The sequence below is a fragment of the Vespa mandarinia genome, chromosome 1, assembly GCF_050613455.1.
Source record: "Vespa mandarinia isolate Hongniang chromosome 1, ASM5061345v1, whole genome shotgun sequence".
In the NCBI taxonomy this organism is placed as follows: Eukaryota; Metazoa; Arthropoda; class Insecta; order Hymenoptera; family Vespidae; genus Vespa; species Vespa mandarinia.
The window spans coordinates 7,846,932-7,861,674 of record NC_140810.1 but is presented as its reverse complement, the minus strand read 5'-3'; the positions used below and the strand labels follow the sequence as shown (position 1 = coordinate 7,861,674).

Below are 14,743 nucleotides of genomic sequence, written 5' to 3'. Positions count from 1 at the left end.
TATAAAAAAAAATCATATAATAGATATTTTCAATAAAGATTTTCACTTACAACAAGGTTACAGAAGAAATGACCAATCTGTGGATAGACATGCATCTCCTTTTTCTTACGAAGAACACTGGACATGCCACCGATATTACTATTATTTATCCTAGTTAACAAAACAGCGTCGAGGCGATCCAAGTGCCTCGTGAAATCCCAGAAGCACGCTTTTCTCGCGAAACCACCGTCGACGAGCATGTTGAAGCCGTTTATACCAAAGAGAGCGGCATCACCTTGCCCACCAGGGAAGACGTATAAAGTAGGATGGCTGAACCTGATGTTTCCAACGACATCGGACGGTTCCATCAGTTGATCTAATGTTTGAGCGATTAGGTATTGCCCGACATAATTTGTGAAGCTCGTGATCGTTGGTACTCCAGCTGTTAAAACATCATCTGGATTTACTCGAACTCGGCAAGACCTATAACAAAGCAAATAAATTATTTTATTCATTTAATCAAAAAAAAAGTATCAATAATTGTCCTTCGTAATAAATTGTTTTTTACCTAGTACAAGATTCTTTGGATAATCGTGTAGTTGTCCAATCGCCGACACCCGCACAATGAATATCTACCGTAACGCTATTCTCGTAGGCACGAAGGACTCTTTGCACTTCATGTTCGCTGAACGCATCGAGAAAGTCAGCAAGACTAAAGGTTCCATCCTAGATGGACGAAGGATATTGGCCAGTGATAGTAGATGTAACTTGCGATCGAAACTCTATCGTTAATCTTGAATGATTTATTACCTGTAAAATCCAAGAACCATTGCCACCGAACGTATATCCAGCATGTATGATGTGTCGATGCTTCGTAAAACTTGCGAGAAGATTTCGAATGCATTGTAATAACGTATTCGTTTGCGGGTGTATCAAAACCTCCGTAACAAGGTTTTCCGTGGCATATTGAATCAGACGTTCTCCTGTATGAAAGGAAAAATAATAAAAATCAAAATGACACAACATTCAATCAATTTTATCGATTCTCCTTAGATTTAATCTTCTTACCATTTCGAGCTTCCTCGCCTTCGGGAGCTTGTGCTATCAGCGCTTGTAATTCTTTCTCCAAGTCTACGTGACAGCTGTCTTTGTCCCATGACAGGAAACCTAAAAGCATAGAAATAATAAAAAAAAAAATTAAAAGAAACTAAAGACATTTCTTAGAAATTCGACAGATTTCATTCGAATGTCAAATCGTTCCTTTATTTTTATCTTCTCGAGAAAAATTGAGTTGAGCTTTTACTAGTTTTTTTTTTTAGTTTTACTATTTTGTCCCCAATTGTATGTGTGTGTATTACACTATAGTACTTTCAAAGTATTCAAAATGTTCCATTTTCTTTTCCCTTTCCATTTAAATAGACAAAAATTGTTTAATCCGATATTGATCATTGTTTTGATATTGTTAACTCAAAAGAAATAGAAGCATGTTAATATTAATCACGCGTCTGGGTTGCGTTATAATATTAATAATAATGTCATGAAAGCTAGTGCGGTTAACAATAAGAGCGAATAGAATAGTGGGTCATAAACCACGGCAGAGACTTTTGCATCGGTTAGGTTTCATAAAGTGACGGCTGTCCGGGAGTTGGATGATGTAAGGTTAAGGTTAAGAAGGTGAGGACTGTCTTAGTAAGATCCAAGTTATAAAGGCACCACTTGATCGATGTGAAAAAAATGAAGCAGCAACAATGCCTTTGAAACAATCGTGGAGTATCACTCGTCCTCACTACCTTCACAAATAAATTTTATCGATTTATAGATTAAAAAGAAAAAAATTTATTAAAAAAAAATTTATTATAACAAATGAACATTAAATTCGAGACAAAATAATTCAAAATAATTGCTGAATCACGAATCAATGTAATCCCAAGTTCGTAATAAGATTAAGAAATGTATCCATCGAGAAACATGGTTTATCTTAAAAGTTGCTAAAGAGGGATATACTCGTTCAAGGGGTCGTTCCGTGACGTCACGAACACCGCACCCCGTCACGTGGTTCCTTGCTAGTCAGCAATCGATCGTCGCGTATTCTGCACCCACCTTCCGACTTCTAAGCCTAACTTGAATTCACTTTTTCACTCGATATTGCACCATCAACATGAATCCAAATGTCCAAAATAGATAAATCAAAATTAATAAAAAGAAAAAAGGAAAAAAATTAAACAAGAAAAGGACAAACAAATTTTATATATAGAAAAAATATATATAATTATATACTATTTTTTATTTATCGTATATCGTTCAGGTATATAAAAATAATCAACTCAAAATGAGACCACGTTAACTTTTGGCGTCACTTTTTCTCTTTCGAAGATTTTCTCACAGTTACTCATTATCACGAACATTGGAATAACGAAATTGATATAATTACTTCGTTCGGGCCATTTCCTATAGAATTAAAAGATTGATGAGGCAGTAGAATGGAACGTAGCCGGTTGCTAAGGGAGTTTCGAACAGCTCTCGCGTAATTCTATATGGTTGTGTATACACATCAAGAGAAAGATAGAGACAGAAAAGAGATAGAGAGAGAGAGAGAGAAAAAGAGAGATTAAGAGAAAAAGAAAGAATGTCTGACAGCTCCGAGACGTTGCTTGGCAACTGTGGTATCAATCAATGACGAAGAGAGACGGGAATTAAGAGATCGTCGGACAATCCGTTGAGTAAGAAAACAAAAAAAAAGAAAAGGTAATTGTTCTCAGGCCACGTGAAAGATTTTCAATTCTCTCCCACAATTTTAATTAAAACAATCACTAATTAAGGAAAACAACTCCCCTTTTTGTTTTTTCAAATTTTTTATACTTTTCCTTTATTTCTTATTGATGATATCCCTATGCTAATTAGAAGCAATTAAGCAAATTAATTAAATGACATTTCGATTGTAATTAAAAATAATCTTTTCAGTAATGGAAAATGATCGTCTTTAGTAAGAGCGAAGAAAGAAATCGGTGATGCTATAAATCCGTATTTCGTGATGTACCGACCAACCGTGTAGTGCTGTGTATGTCAAATGGATCGGAAGCCCTGGGGGTGATTCAAGAGAAGCCGTGCCTCAAGGGTCATGCCTCTTAATGCTTACCATCGGCCCCGTCCACTTTATTCGCAATAAGTATTCGCTGTATCGAACGTACTAGCTATAACTATACCTCGGTGTTTTCTTTTATCGACGTTCTCTGAAAATGAACGAGACCATCGAACTTATAAAAGTTTTCCTGATTTAAATGAACGACGACAAAGTAAATATCTTTCCTGTATTTGAATATAAAAGAAAAAAAATTTTCTTTCTTTTTTAAAGTTTTATATTCCTTGTATCATTGATCATTGATTCGATCTATCAAAGGTGGAAAATTTGAAATACCGCAATACGTTAACTTATTTAATATAATGTTCACAACGACACAGTATTCACGATTACTCGCAATTAGCAAGTGTAAATGTCGCTCGTTAGCTTGAAACTTATATGAAGGTGAACACAAGAGAGAAAAAGAGAGAGAGGACATGTAGGGACAAAATGTTCGTTCGATGTTACATATGTATATATTACGAAACAAGTTCATTAATGATTTAAATCCTTTAATCAATGTTCTATCTATACGTATATATGTACAAACGATACTTGTCCATAAAAATAAATATAAAAATAAATAGCTGTATTTTATTTTATAATAATTTTCTTTGATTTCTAGTTAATAATGACAGAGACTCATTAAAGAATATACAACATTTAAAGAATAAACACATATACAATTGTTAAAGAAAGTGTACTTAAAAAATGAACGTATTTTTCTTTATTTTTTAGTCTTCTATTTAGTATTCCATTTTAATGTTTTCCATTTTCCTTTTTGTTTTCATATTTTTATTCTTTAAGAAAAATCTCCTTCACACTTTTCCGAACATATCGACGTATGTACGGAAATTAAGGACACGGTCATATTCGTTTCTCATACCGTACTTTGTGACATTTTGTTGACGTTTCTATCTTTTACATTTAAGTAGAACGTTGTATCTAAGTAGGTGAATACCGAGTGAATGAGAAACATACAAAAGCTTCCTACGTCAGTCTCTAATCAGTTGTACTTTCTATCGGTTATGGTAAGTTCTCTTAAAATGACAAAACTATATAAAAAAGTTAATTCGATTAGATACATTTCATTGCTCGATTATTAATATTAATTCTAATTAATAAAAAATTGTATAAATTATTTTAATAAACGTAATCGAGTCAAAAAAATTTTTTAATATACGACTGAACTATTGTTATCTTTCTCTCTCTCTCTCTCTCACTCTCAGTCCTAAGATAAAATAATGTATTAATTGTTAAATTGATAACTACTTATAATCATCATAATGTAATAACATTAAAGTTAGAACATCTTTTATATCTCTCTTACTCCTATGATTAATTATATTAATCTCTTTAATCGATATGACCAATTAAAAATCACTTCCATCTAACTACATGATTAGGCAAGTTAGAACACTGTCAAACGTACGTTCGAATTATTGCTAATTCTTTAATTCTTACTATTAATAATATTAAGATTTAAATTAATAATTACAATTTTAAATCATTTCAATCTACTTAACTTATTTATATGAGTTAGAAAATGACTAAACGTACGAATAAACTATCGTGATCTTTCTCGTTCTAATGTCTTAGATATAACCGAAGTAATAAGTACTTTCCAGCACGAATTCGCGAATTTCTTCAGTAGACCGAAAGGCGCATTATGGATTAGTATCCTAAGCTAAGTATAGGACAAAGTCGGCTCGGCTCTTCTTTCTCCGTCGCAAGCTTTAACCCTCTCTTTTCTCTATTCCTTATTACGAACACTTCGTTCTCTCTCTCTCTCTCTCTCTCTCTCTCTCTCTCTCTCCTTCTCTCTTCCTTTGACAAGCTTGCATTTCTCGATTTGCATTTGTCTTTCTTATTTCTCTTCTTCTTTTTTTCCCTTTCGAGAAGACGGCAACGACGACAACGGATGCGGGGAATGCTGGGTTTGGCCCACCTATGTTTAGACGTGTTCTTCCCTCCTCTTCCTCTGCCCTCCCCTACGTACACTTATGCATGGAGGATTCGAGAGAAAGAGTCTATATTTTTTACGAAAGACATCGTACGGTTTGAAAATTTTTCTTCAACATCAAACAACATTTACGAAATTTTTATCGTTTTAATTCGTATCGATGAATTAATATTAAATTTTAACTATCTATAAATCAATTTTTTGTTCGTGCCTACAATAAAAATTATATAGGATAGAAGTTATAAGTACTATTATACTATTTTAAGTATAACTTTTATTTAAAAAAAAAAGGCTTTGAATATAAGGAAACGATTAATATTTTGTGTCGATAAAATGAATCGGACTAAAAAAAAAATATATATACATATATGTATGTATGTATGATAAGTGTACGACTTCTAAGTTACGCATATGACGTTATACTATCGTCGTTTTAATATTATAGCGATTAGTCATTATAATATAATAGATAGTATTGTCATAATACAGGATATAAGATCGACATATTTAAATAGATAATATTTTTATAAAGATATACACATATGTATAAAATACAATACCAGTACTTAATGCAACACTATTGATATTAAATTTATCATTATAATGATATCTTCTTCATAATATAGAAGATGAAAAATTGGTAAAGAAAGAGAGAGAGAGAGAGAGAGAGAGAGAGAGGATGTATTTTAATAGGATTTTAACAGAATAGGTGTTTTAATAGGATAGGAAATTAAATGATTCTACGACGTAAATAATCTATTCTGATCTAGAGATGTTGACCCTACTAATATTTACAATAGTATATTAATGTATCATACAGATGATATCGAGAATATTCATTGGAGATATCCGATCCGTAAATTAAAACATACACACTGTATGTTTAGTATTAATATAAACATATATGAATTCTATTACACGTACATACAATTATTTTGTATCTATATAACTCATTCAATTAAAATTTACCTCGAAGATAAATAAATATCGTTAATTTTTTTCAAATCTTATAATACCTACCACAATTACTTCTTTTGCCGTAGAATAATTAATACCATGTAAATTGTTAGGAGAAAAAAGGAACGGTGTATAAATCTAATTGGATCAGAATTCGATTCGAAGTTAATAGAATTTCATCGAACTCAAATAAATCGAGTAAAAATATAATTTTTAAGTCCTGACTCATCTTCACGCTCTCAATGCTCCTCCTCATTTCAACAATCGATTGACAAAAAAAAGTAAGGCATAGACAATTAAGTCGCCTGTAAGTATTAATACTCTAAGTCTTTTGTCTTATAACAGGGTCAAAATGCCTCCTCGAAAATCGCTGAGGCAGCTCTCGGTTAATCGCGTCTAGTGAGAAACGAAGAGAAAAAGGAGAAAAAATAGGATCGATCGTTCCTATTTTTTCTACTTTCTTTTTCAGTGAAACTATGGGCGATCCTAAAAGGCGTGACCGGGAATGACCAGGAGAGGTTGATAGATGTAAAATCAAGGAGATTCTAAATGTTGTAGAAGGCGCGGTCGTATTCCTTCATCTTCGATAGAAGGGGTGGGTGGAGGGTACAGGAGGGCGTGAATTGAAACAACAAACGATTGTCTAAAAATAATCATGAAAAGATACCTAAAAAAAGAGAGCAACGTGGCTAGAACGCATAAGAGGAAGGAAGGATGGAAGGAAGGAAGGATGGAAAGGGGAAAGAAAAACGAAAAAGGAAAAAAGAAAAAATCATCCCTGACATGATGGATTCCATCATGAAGAGAATATCACCTGTCAGAGATGAGATTCCTCACACTTGTAGTTTATCCACAAAAACATAATATTTAATAAACCTCATATACAGAGGGCATATGTATATATTAAGAGTAACTCTGAAAGGATCCGATTAACGACAAAGAAAATGCATTTGTTATCTCTGAATACGTCTAACTTAGCGCTTAACACGAGTGCATCGTCGTGAATTATATGCTTGTGTATGTATATGTATAAATGTATGTATATCTATGTGTATGTATAATTCATATATGTATCTATATGCACTGACGTATATATTAAATATGCAGGTTTAAATCCAAAAATGGACGCGACAAATCATAAACGCAAAGGTCAAAGGCACATGAATTTTCATAATTATGAAGAACGCGAGTTCTCTCCAGTTCTTTGACTAAATTCTTTCCCTTGTCTTTTCTCGTGTAAACCGAAGTGGCTCATTTAGCACTCAATGAACAATCATATATATTAACGTTGTAACGTTAAGATTCTTCTTCCCCTTTTTTTTCTTATTACTTGGATCAAGGCTGTTAAACAATCATATTATAGAGGATTTTTAAAATGTTCTTTTTACACAACTTTTATATCATATATCTATAAAAACTGTTTGCATAAAACAAATTATATGATACCAAGAGGGATGTTACATATTATATTAATTTTTCTTTTTATAGCTGAAGGCGTTTCAGAAATTTGAAAGTTAATTATATTTATTTAAATGGAATGATATTTTTATACAAAAATTTGAAAAAATGTAATATTCTGAGTAAACATATTATTAATCTTATCATAATTATAAGCAACATTATTAGAAAGCATATAAAACTTTTGGTATAAAATAATATAGATATAGATATGAAATATAAATGTTAGGTATCTCGTCTTCTTTGTATTAATCATTTACAATCTTTGTTGAGATCGATTATATTAATCATTTATAATCTTTGTTGAAGTCGATTCAATCTCATAACTTAACAATCGACAAAATTCTTGAGAATATTGCGTAAAAGGAAATACCAATTGAAATAAAGTATTATCGAAATGACCGTTTAAATTTCATCGTTAATAAAAGAGCTTTTTCAGATTGAGAAGAACAAAATGAAGTTTTATAAAGTTCGAAAACGTCGTAGAAACTTTCGTAAGTTGATAAGAAAAAGTTTAACGAAAAGTATATTGAGAATTGATTGGTGTAAACATACAAAAGTTTTACTAATAACAAAGAAAAGAAGGAAGAAATGAAAAAGGATAAGAAATATATATATATATATATATATATATATATATATATATACATAAAGAGAGAGAGAGAGAGAGAGAGAGAGAGAGAGAGAGAGAAAGAGAGAGAGAGAAAAAGAGAGAGAGAGAGAGAGAGAGAGAGACAGAATCGGTGAACCATGAGTCGAAGGTAACGTGACCTGCTCTTCCGATGCAAACGTGTCTGAATTACATCGGCTTCTCGCGAGCACTCGGTGTCCACGGTTAACGCGTGACGCGTATCGATTTAACGAGACCCCTTGTTCTCAAATTTCGAGTGACTAATCGCAAGCTCGATCCAACGTACGAGCATCGTCCAATTCTCGATCTAGTAGGCAATAATTTCGTTCGGAAATACTCAAAACCAGCCGAGAAAACACACAAAAAAAAAGAAAGTATTGTTCGATAAATCGAAAAATTTTTAATTGGACAAAAAATGTTTAAAAAAAAATGTCGTCGATCGATCGATTAATCATTGCACATGCATTTAGAGTGTCGTTCTTCTTAGGGGTCAGGTTCAAGAACGAGGTAGTAGAGAAACGAAGTCTCGCGACTGGAAGAGAACACGAGCGAGTTCTCGTCGCTCTCTGCCGAATGCCACGATAAAATTAGACACGCTATATTCAGTGTTGCACATACGGTGAAACTTGCCACGTTGTGGCAATCTTCTTGATACTCTTGGCTTCTTATCTCGTAAAATGAACTTGAGATTTTTGAATAAATTTCTTCATGAATTTTCTCTAATTTTTTTTTTTTGCTTTTTTTCTTTTCAATCACCTTTAATTACTCCCGTCTATTTTATAATATAATATTCTTTAAATGAGTACCAACTAACATTAGGGTCGAGGATAATTAACGTTGTACAGGACACTCGTTAAATTATGCAACCGCGACATATCCGCCCACTTGCTTCCACGAGTAAGTACTTCGAACTTCTCTTTCTCTCTCTCTCTTTCCTATTTAGAATAACAGAGAAGAAGAAAAATGAAGAGAATACACCCACGAACTCAGAAGGGGATCGCTATCGCACTGCTCGACAACGTAAAACGACGTCTTCCGCTCAACTTTGTACCGTATTTCGCATGATCTATTGAAAGAAAAATATTCTTCAAGTTTCGATAATAGGAAGGAAAAGTTCAAAAGACCAATAGGAATTACGGATCATCGGTTAAATGTTTTACTCGAGGTCGGCTAGTGGATTAACATCGGCATCGTGTAACTCCAACTTTCTCGGTGGATCCCCCACGTCCTCAATCATGATTCATGCCGACAAGTATGCCTCTTCCTACCTTGCCTCTGTATATACATACGTAAGTATGTATGTGTATATTCATCTACTCGCATAACGCATGATATTCGTTCACGCAAATACGATACACATATTTTTTTTTATTCTCAACTCGATTTCAATTTAAATGATCGAACATTTTAAGAACTAAGAATGCTATATATTATTTGTTTATTTTTTTTTTGTTTGTTCACTTTCAAACAAAAATTCTTTTAATAAATTATCATCTTTTATTCGTTCTCTTCCTTTTGATGTATATACCGTCGTAGGTGTTAGTCTATGAGTCAGCCAAAAAGTTGCCGACCAACTAGCAGGTCGTTTGCATTGTGCTCACGGAACATCTTGGGCACGCAAACGAAAGCGCCTAAACGAAAAGGGACTGTCTCCAATGCTGACGCACACGGTTAAATATTCTACAAGTTGATCGTTTCTCTCTCTCTCTCTCTCTTTCTCTCTCTTTCTCTTTTTCTCTTAATTTATAACGTAGAATAAAACTCATATGCACGAAAGGGAAGATATTTTTTTCGAGAACGTGCGAATTTATTGCATTTCCCAATGTCCCATTCACTGATAAATTAAATATTTGTAAAAACGCCCAAAAGAGGAAATAGTATGTACTAAATTCGTAACGTGGCTGCATGTGACACGCAAACTTAGCAGAGGGATAATTAAAGACTCGGATGATCGCAGAGGGCAAATTCTTCGAAAAACAAAATGAGTCGATATATATCTAGATATAGACAGACAGGAGAGGAGGGGAGAAAGAGAAAGAGAAAGAGAGAGAGGGAGAATATATACATGTGGAGAAGGCACTTCGATCGAGTATCGAACAAAACCGTCTAGTGTACATCTTGAAATCGAACCGGCCGATCTCACGTTACATAGGCTATTATGCGGTCTTATTGGAGTTCGCGGTGTTTTCTCCGTTCACCTCTTCTTGGATCTACGGTAAATGCAATATCTCCAAGAAAATAAAATATAGATATATAGAAATAGAGAGAGAGAGAGAGAGAGAGAGAGAGAGAGAGAAAGAGAGGGAGAGAGAGAGAAAGAAAAAGAGGGAGAGAGAGAGAGAGAGATCAGGAAAAGGAGAATCTGAGAAGACATTGCTTTTATGAAATGACACTCGATTCTTTCGAACATTTCTCATATCTTACTTATGACAACTCATCAAATTGGAGTACATGAAATTCGGCTCTTCGCGATAGAAACTTTGAAGTAGGTCAGCTCTAGATGAACACCATGGGTATAATCTTCAATGTGGACTAAGGAATTAGAAAGACTTGATAGAAAATTTTAATTCAAAGAATTGAAACTTCTTCAACGATTCCTCAAAATACTTGTATCATTTACCTAACGACTTTCGGGATTCTTGTATTCCTAAGTTCGAAACTTCTCTGGGAAAGGGTTGAAAATAGGGATCTAGGACGATGATGTGATTGTCTTCTGATCCGTAACGCGTGACCTTGGTTAACATGCAGCTTTAGTTCCCTTATTTTCTAGCGTCGCCCTACTTCTCATTGCAGACTCTGTTAATAAGACCACTCACTTACTTTCTCTCTTTCTCTCTCTCTCTCTCTCGCTCTCTCTATCTCTCGCTCTCTCTCTCTCTCTCTCTCTCTCTTTCTCTCTCTCTTACTCTTTCTATCTTTCTTTCTTTAGAAAAAGCCGAAGAAACAAAACAATTTAAAGTGTCATTAAAGATAAAAAAATAGGGTAATAGAATGACGAAATGTCATTTCGACTTAACGACGGTTTTCCTTCCAAGCCGAGTAGATGGATTATTGATCGAAGTTCTGAGGACTGCGGGAACGTGACCGTAGGCAAGTACCAACGTGCGCATGCCGCATCAACCTACGGAACCTCTCTCTTTCTCTCTTTCTCTCTCTCTCTCTCTTTCCCTCTCTCTCTCTCTCTCTTTCCCTCTCTCTGTTTCTCTCTGTCCCTCTCCCTATAGAAGCACCCTTTTCCGCCCTTCGGGCGCCATCTCTCTCTCGTCCTTTTCGACCTTCCTTCACCTTTCCTCAGGGAGATCCTCAAAGAAAGTCGTCTATCTCAAGAAAGACCATTTCATATTTTAAGAACCTAATCCCTGCCCTCTCGATTCTATTCGCGAGAAATTAGAATGAGACTCTGAATGAAACTTCAATGAAAAGGAATACGCTGAGAGAGAGAGAGAGAGAGAGAGAGAGAAAGAGAGAGATATTAATTTTTTTAACTAATTTCTTTTACCTACTTCTCACGGAAAGATTTTATATCTCTTTTTTACTTTCTCTTCTCTTCTCTCTCTTTCTCTTTCTCTCTCTCTCTCTCTCTCGCTCTCTCTCTCTCTCTCTCTGTTTCTTTTTTTAGTGAAACTTATTTTTTATCTTTTTTTATTTAGCTCTCGCGACAGAAGTAGGTATTCTACTTTTTTGTTTCTTTCCTAAGGCTCAATCGTTCTATTTTCTTCTTTCTTTTTTCTTTTCCTACTTATTATATACCCAATTAACCCTTAAAAATATATGTGATTGCAAAATTATAATGTATTAATTTTGAAAAATATAATATTAAATTTTCTTAAAACGTGAATTTATAATATTCTGTTGTATTTTTCTTAAATTAATTTGGCCGACTTTTATCTCATCCAGTTTATAAATTCTGTAGTTGGGTTTGTTCCATAAAAATATTTTTAAGAAAAATATATATTAAAAAGTTTACACTTTAACTATCATGAAAGTTTATAAGTAGAACTTTCTTCTACATTCTTCTTCGAAACGAATAGATATTTTAAGAAGGAAAAAAATTACCCGAAGGAGATTATTCTTTCGAGATTTAAAAGCGTCCAGTATAAAATCCATTTTCTATGTCGGCATAACATCGACATTTTTATTATCGAGACACTATGTCATTTCTCGTGTAGACCTTTGATTTTTTTTTTTCAATAATCACATTAAATCAGATTTATAATAAATCTAATGAATAGAAAAGAAAGAAAAAAAAAAATCAGTTCAAATTATTCGCGTGAGAAATGTTGACAAGAGTAATAGGAGGAAAACAAGAAAAGAAAAAAAGAATTGTTAGTTAAACCGGGCAGTTTACAACTGGTAACTCTGTAAAATGAAATTATTTAGCTCGCACGAATTGGCGACGGCAAATTTTCGCTTAATTAAGTTCTCTCTGCACGTCGCGTTGCCATTTGTTAATTGCAGGCAAGTATTGACATGAGCCCGACAAGGAATTTCAAACTCTTTAATTTCATGTAACTTAATAAAATTGTACACATAAAAAAAACAATGTATGTATAATATAATAACACGAAAATGAATTAACTATTGCGAATACGATGGAAAAAAATTATTTATAAAAATCAGACAAAAATTTTCTCCTGGTAGGTGGTCTAAGCCATGAAATCGATCGAAATGGAGACACTATGGTTTATTAAATTCAATGTTGAGAATAAATGCAAAGTCCTAGAAATAGAATAAAAGTAAGGTCGAACAAAGATCGATCGAATTCAAATTGAAAGAAAAAGAAATTGTCTGGAAATCTCTTGATTTTATTCTTTTATTATTAAGGATTTTTAACCCTAATTATAGCACTAAATCTTTTTTGTTGACACATGAAGACGAGCAAGCATTGACCTATTGGTATTTCGGTGAGTCGATAATTCAAACATTGTCGAGTATTATGTAGTCTTGCACGTGAATATATATGTGTAACAATATATATGTTTGTGATCATATATATACATATATATATATATATATATATATACATATATATATATATATATGTATATACGTATGTGTGCACCCAAGATATATAATATACTTCACGATACTCGAATATACGTGTATATACAAACGTACAAACACACTTATAACGTGGTTTACATATCGATGGGAGTTGTGTTTGCGTTGACGAACAATCAGGCGGTATTTGGAAACGATGACCTCTGAAAATACGAACGATCGATCGTTTCGCAAATAGGACGATGTATCTTTTTGTTACATCCGTATATCTATGCACCTTTGTATGCGTATCATTCGATTTTGTAATCTAAAAATATTCGAAAGATATTGAACTTTTACGATTCTTAGCTATAAAAAAAAAAGAGAGAGAGATTAATTTGTTCGTTAATAATTCTAGAGCATTTATACATATATGGGTATATACATACATATACATGTATATAGTGATATTAACGAGAACGATAACTGCGCCACGCCCATATGCCTTCTACAAATTCACATGCGTGCTATCGAACCATACGATTGCCCCTCTATCTTTCATTTGTACCCTTTTCTCCCTTTTCCCTTATTTCTCGGAACACTTGGAAACTCAGAAGGTTATTCATGAAATGCAAAAAAAAAAAGAAGAAAATAAAAGAAGGGAAAACCAGCAAAGACAATTTATTTTGTCCAAAAGTGGATTTTCTTGAAAATAAAAAAAGAAAACAAATACTATTTTACCTGTAACCTCCCCCATGGGGAGAAAATTTATTACATCTTATATATATAGTCTGTTTTTCGAAACAACCCACATCCTTCTTACGCCCACGAATAGAGAGTTGTGAAGTGTTCCGGAAAAACGGCAACGTGAATAAATCCGACACGTGCAAAAGAGAAAGAGATATAGAATGAGACATAGAGAGAAACAAAAATTGTGACGTGAATTTTAAAAGTCCAAATACGATTTACGACGCTAGTTGATATGAAATATGTGACGATTGAGTCGGTCGTAAATCGAAGCGTTTCGAGATAGAAATTTTTGAAAGTAAATAAAATGAGAGATAGAAAACGAAGCAGGACATAAGGGAGTACTATCAGAGGGTTTACAGTCGGGTGTAGTCGGCATGGATACATACATAAATACATACATACATATGTATATACATATATATATACATATATACATATACATATACATACATATGTACTTACTACGTACGTACATACTTATGTACATAAATACATAGAATTCGAGTAAGACCGGTGTAAAAGGGAAGGAAAGAGGTTCCACGAAGAGAGTGCACGTCCAAGCTCTATAAATATAAACAGGCATTTAAGGCCTGCAACCCCTCCATCTGTCGCGACGGGAGGAGACAAACGCACACACCCACACGTATACCGGGTTGTAAGTACATATGCTAAAACATGTACACGCGAACACACACACTTACATACTTACATACACACGTGTCTCGTCGACTCGCATGCCCGTAACTTTAAAGATCAAACCTCCTTTTGATTCGTTTGTCTACCAATCGATCTTTTCTTCTTCTATTTATTATCTACGTAAAGTTTTAAGTTATTACCTGTCGTTTGTTTAATTGTGTTATATTATTTCAAATTGAAATAATTTCTTATTAACTCTCAATAACGACAT

The 14,743-nt window shown here is 33.5% G+C and overlaps 1 protein-coding gene across 3 annotated transcripts in view; it reads right to left on the bottom strand.

Moving 5' to 3' along the window:
- The window catches only part of LOC118446962 (uncharacterized), a 48,698-nt gene that overhangs the window by 29,084 nt on the left and 4,871 nt on the right, over positions 1 to 14,743 (bottom strand). For all 3 annotated transcript variants that reach the window (XM_085663987.1, XM_085664016.1, XM_085664043.1), the window contains exons 3-6: positions 1,048 to 1,146; positions 790 to 962; positions 548 to 705; positions 51 to 462 (exon numbers count right to left, since the gene is read on the bottom strand). In XM_085663987.1, coding sequence (XP_085520113.1) covers positions 51 to 462; positions 548 to 705; positions 790 to 962; positions 1,048 to 1,146 — 842 coding nt within the window. The remainder of the gene's footprint in view (positions 1 to 50; positions 463 to 547; positions 706 to 789; positions 963 to 1,047; positions 1,147 to 14,743) is intronic.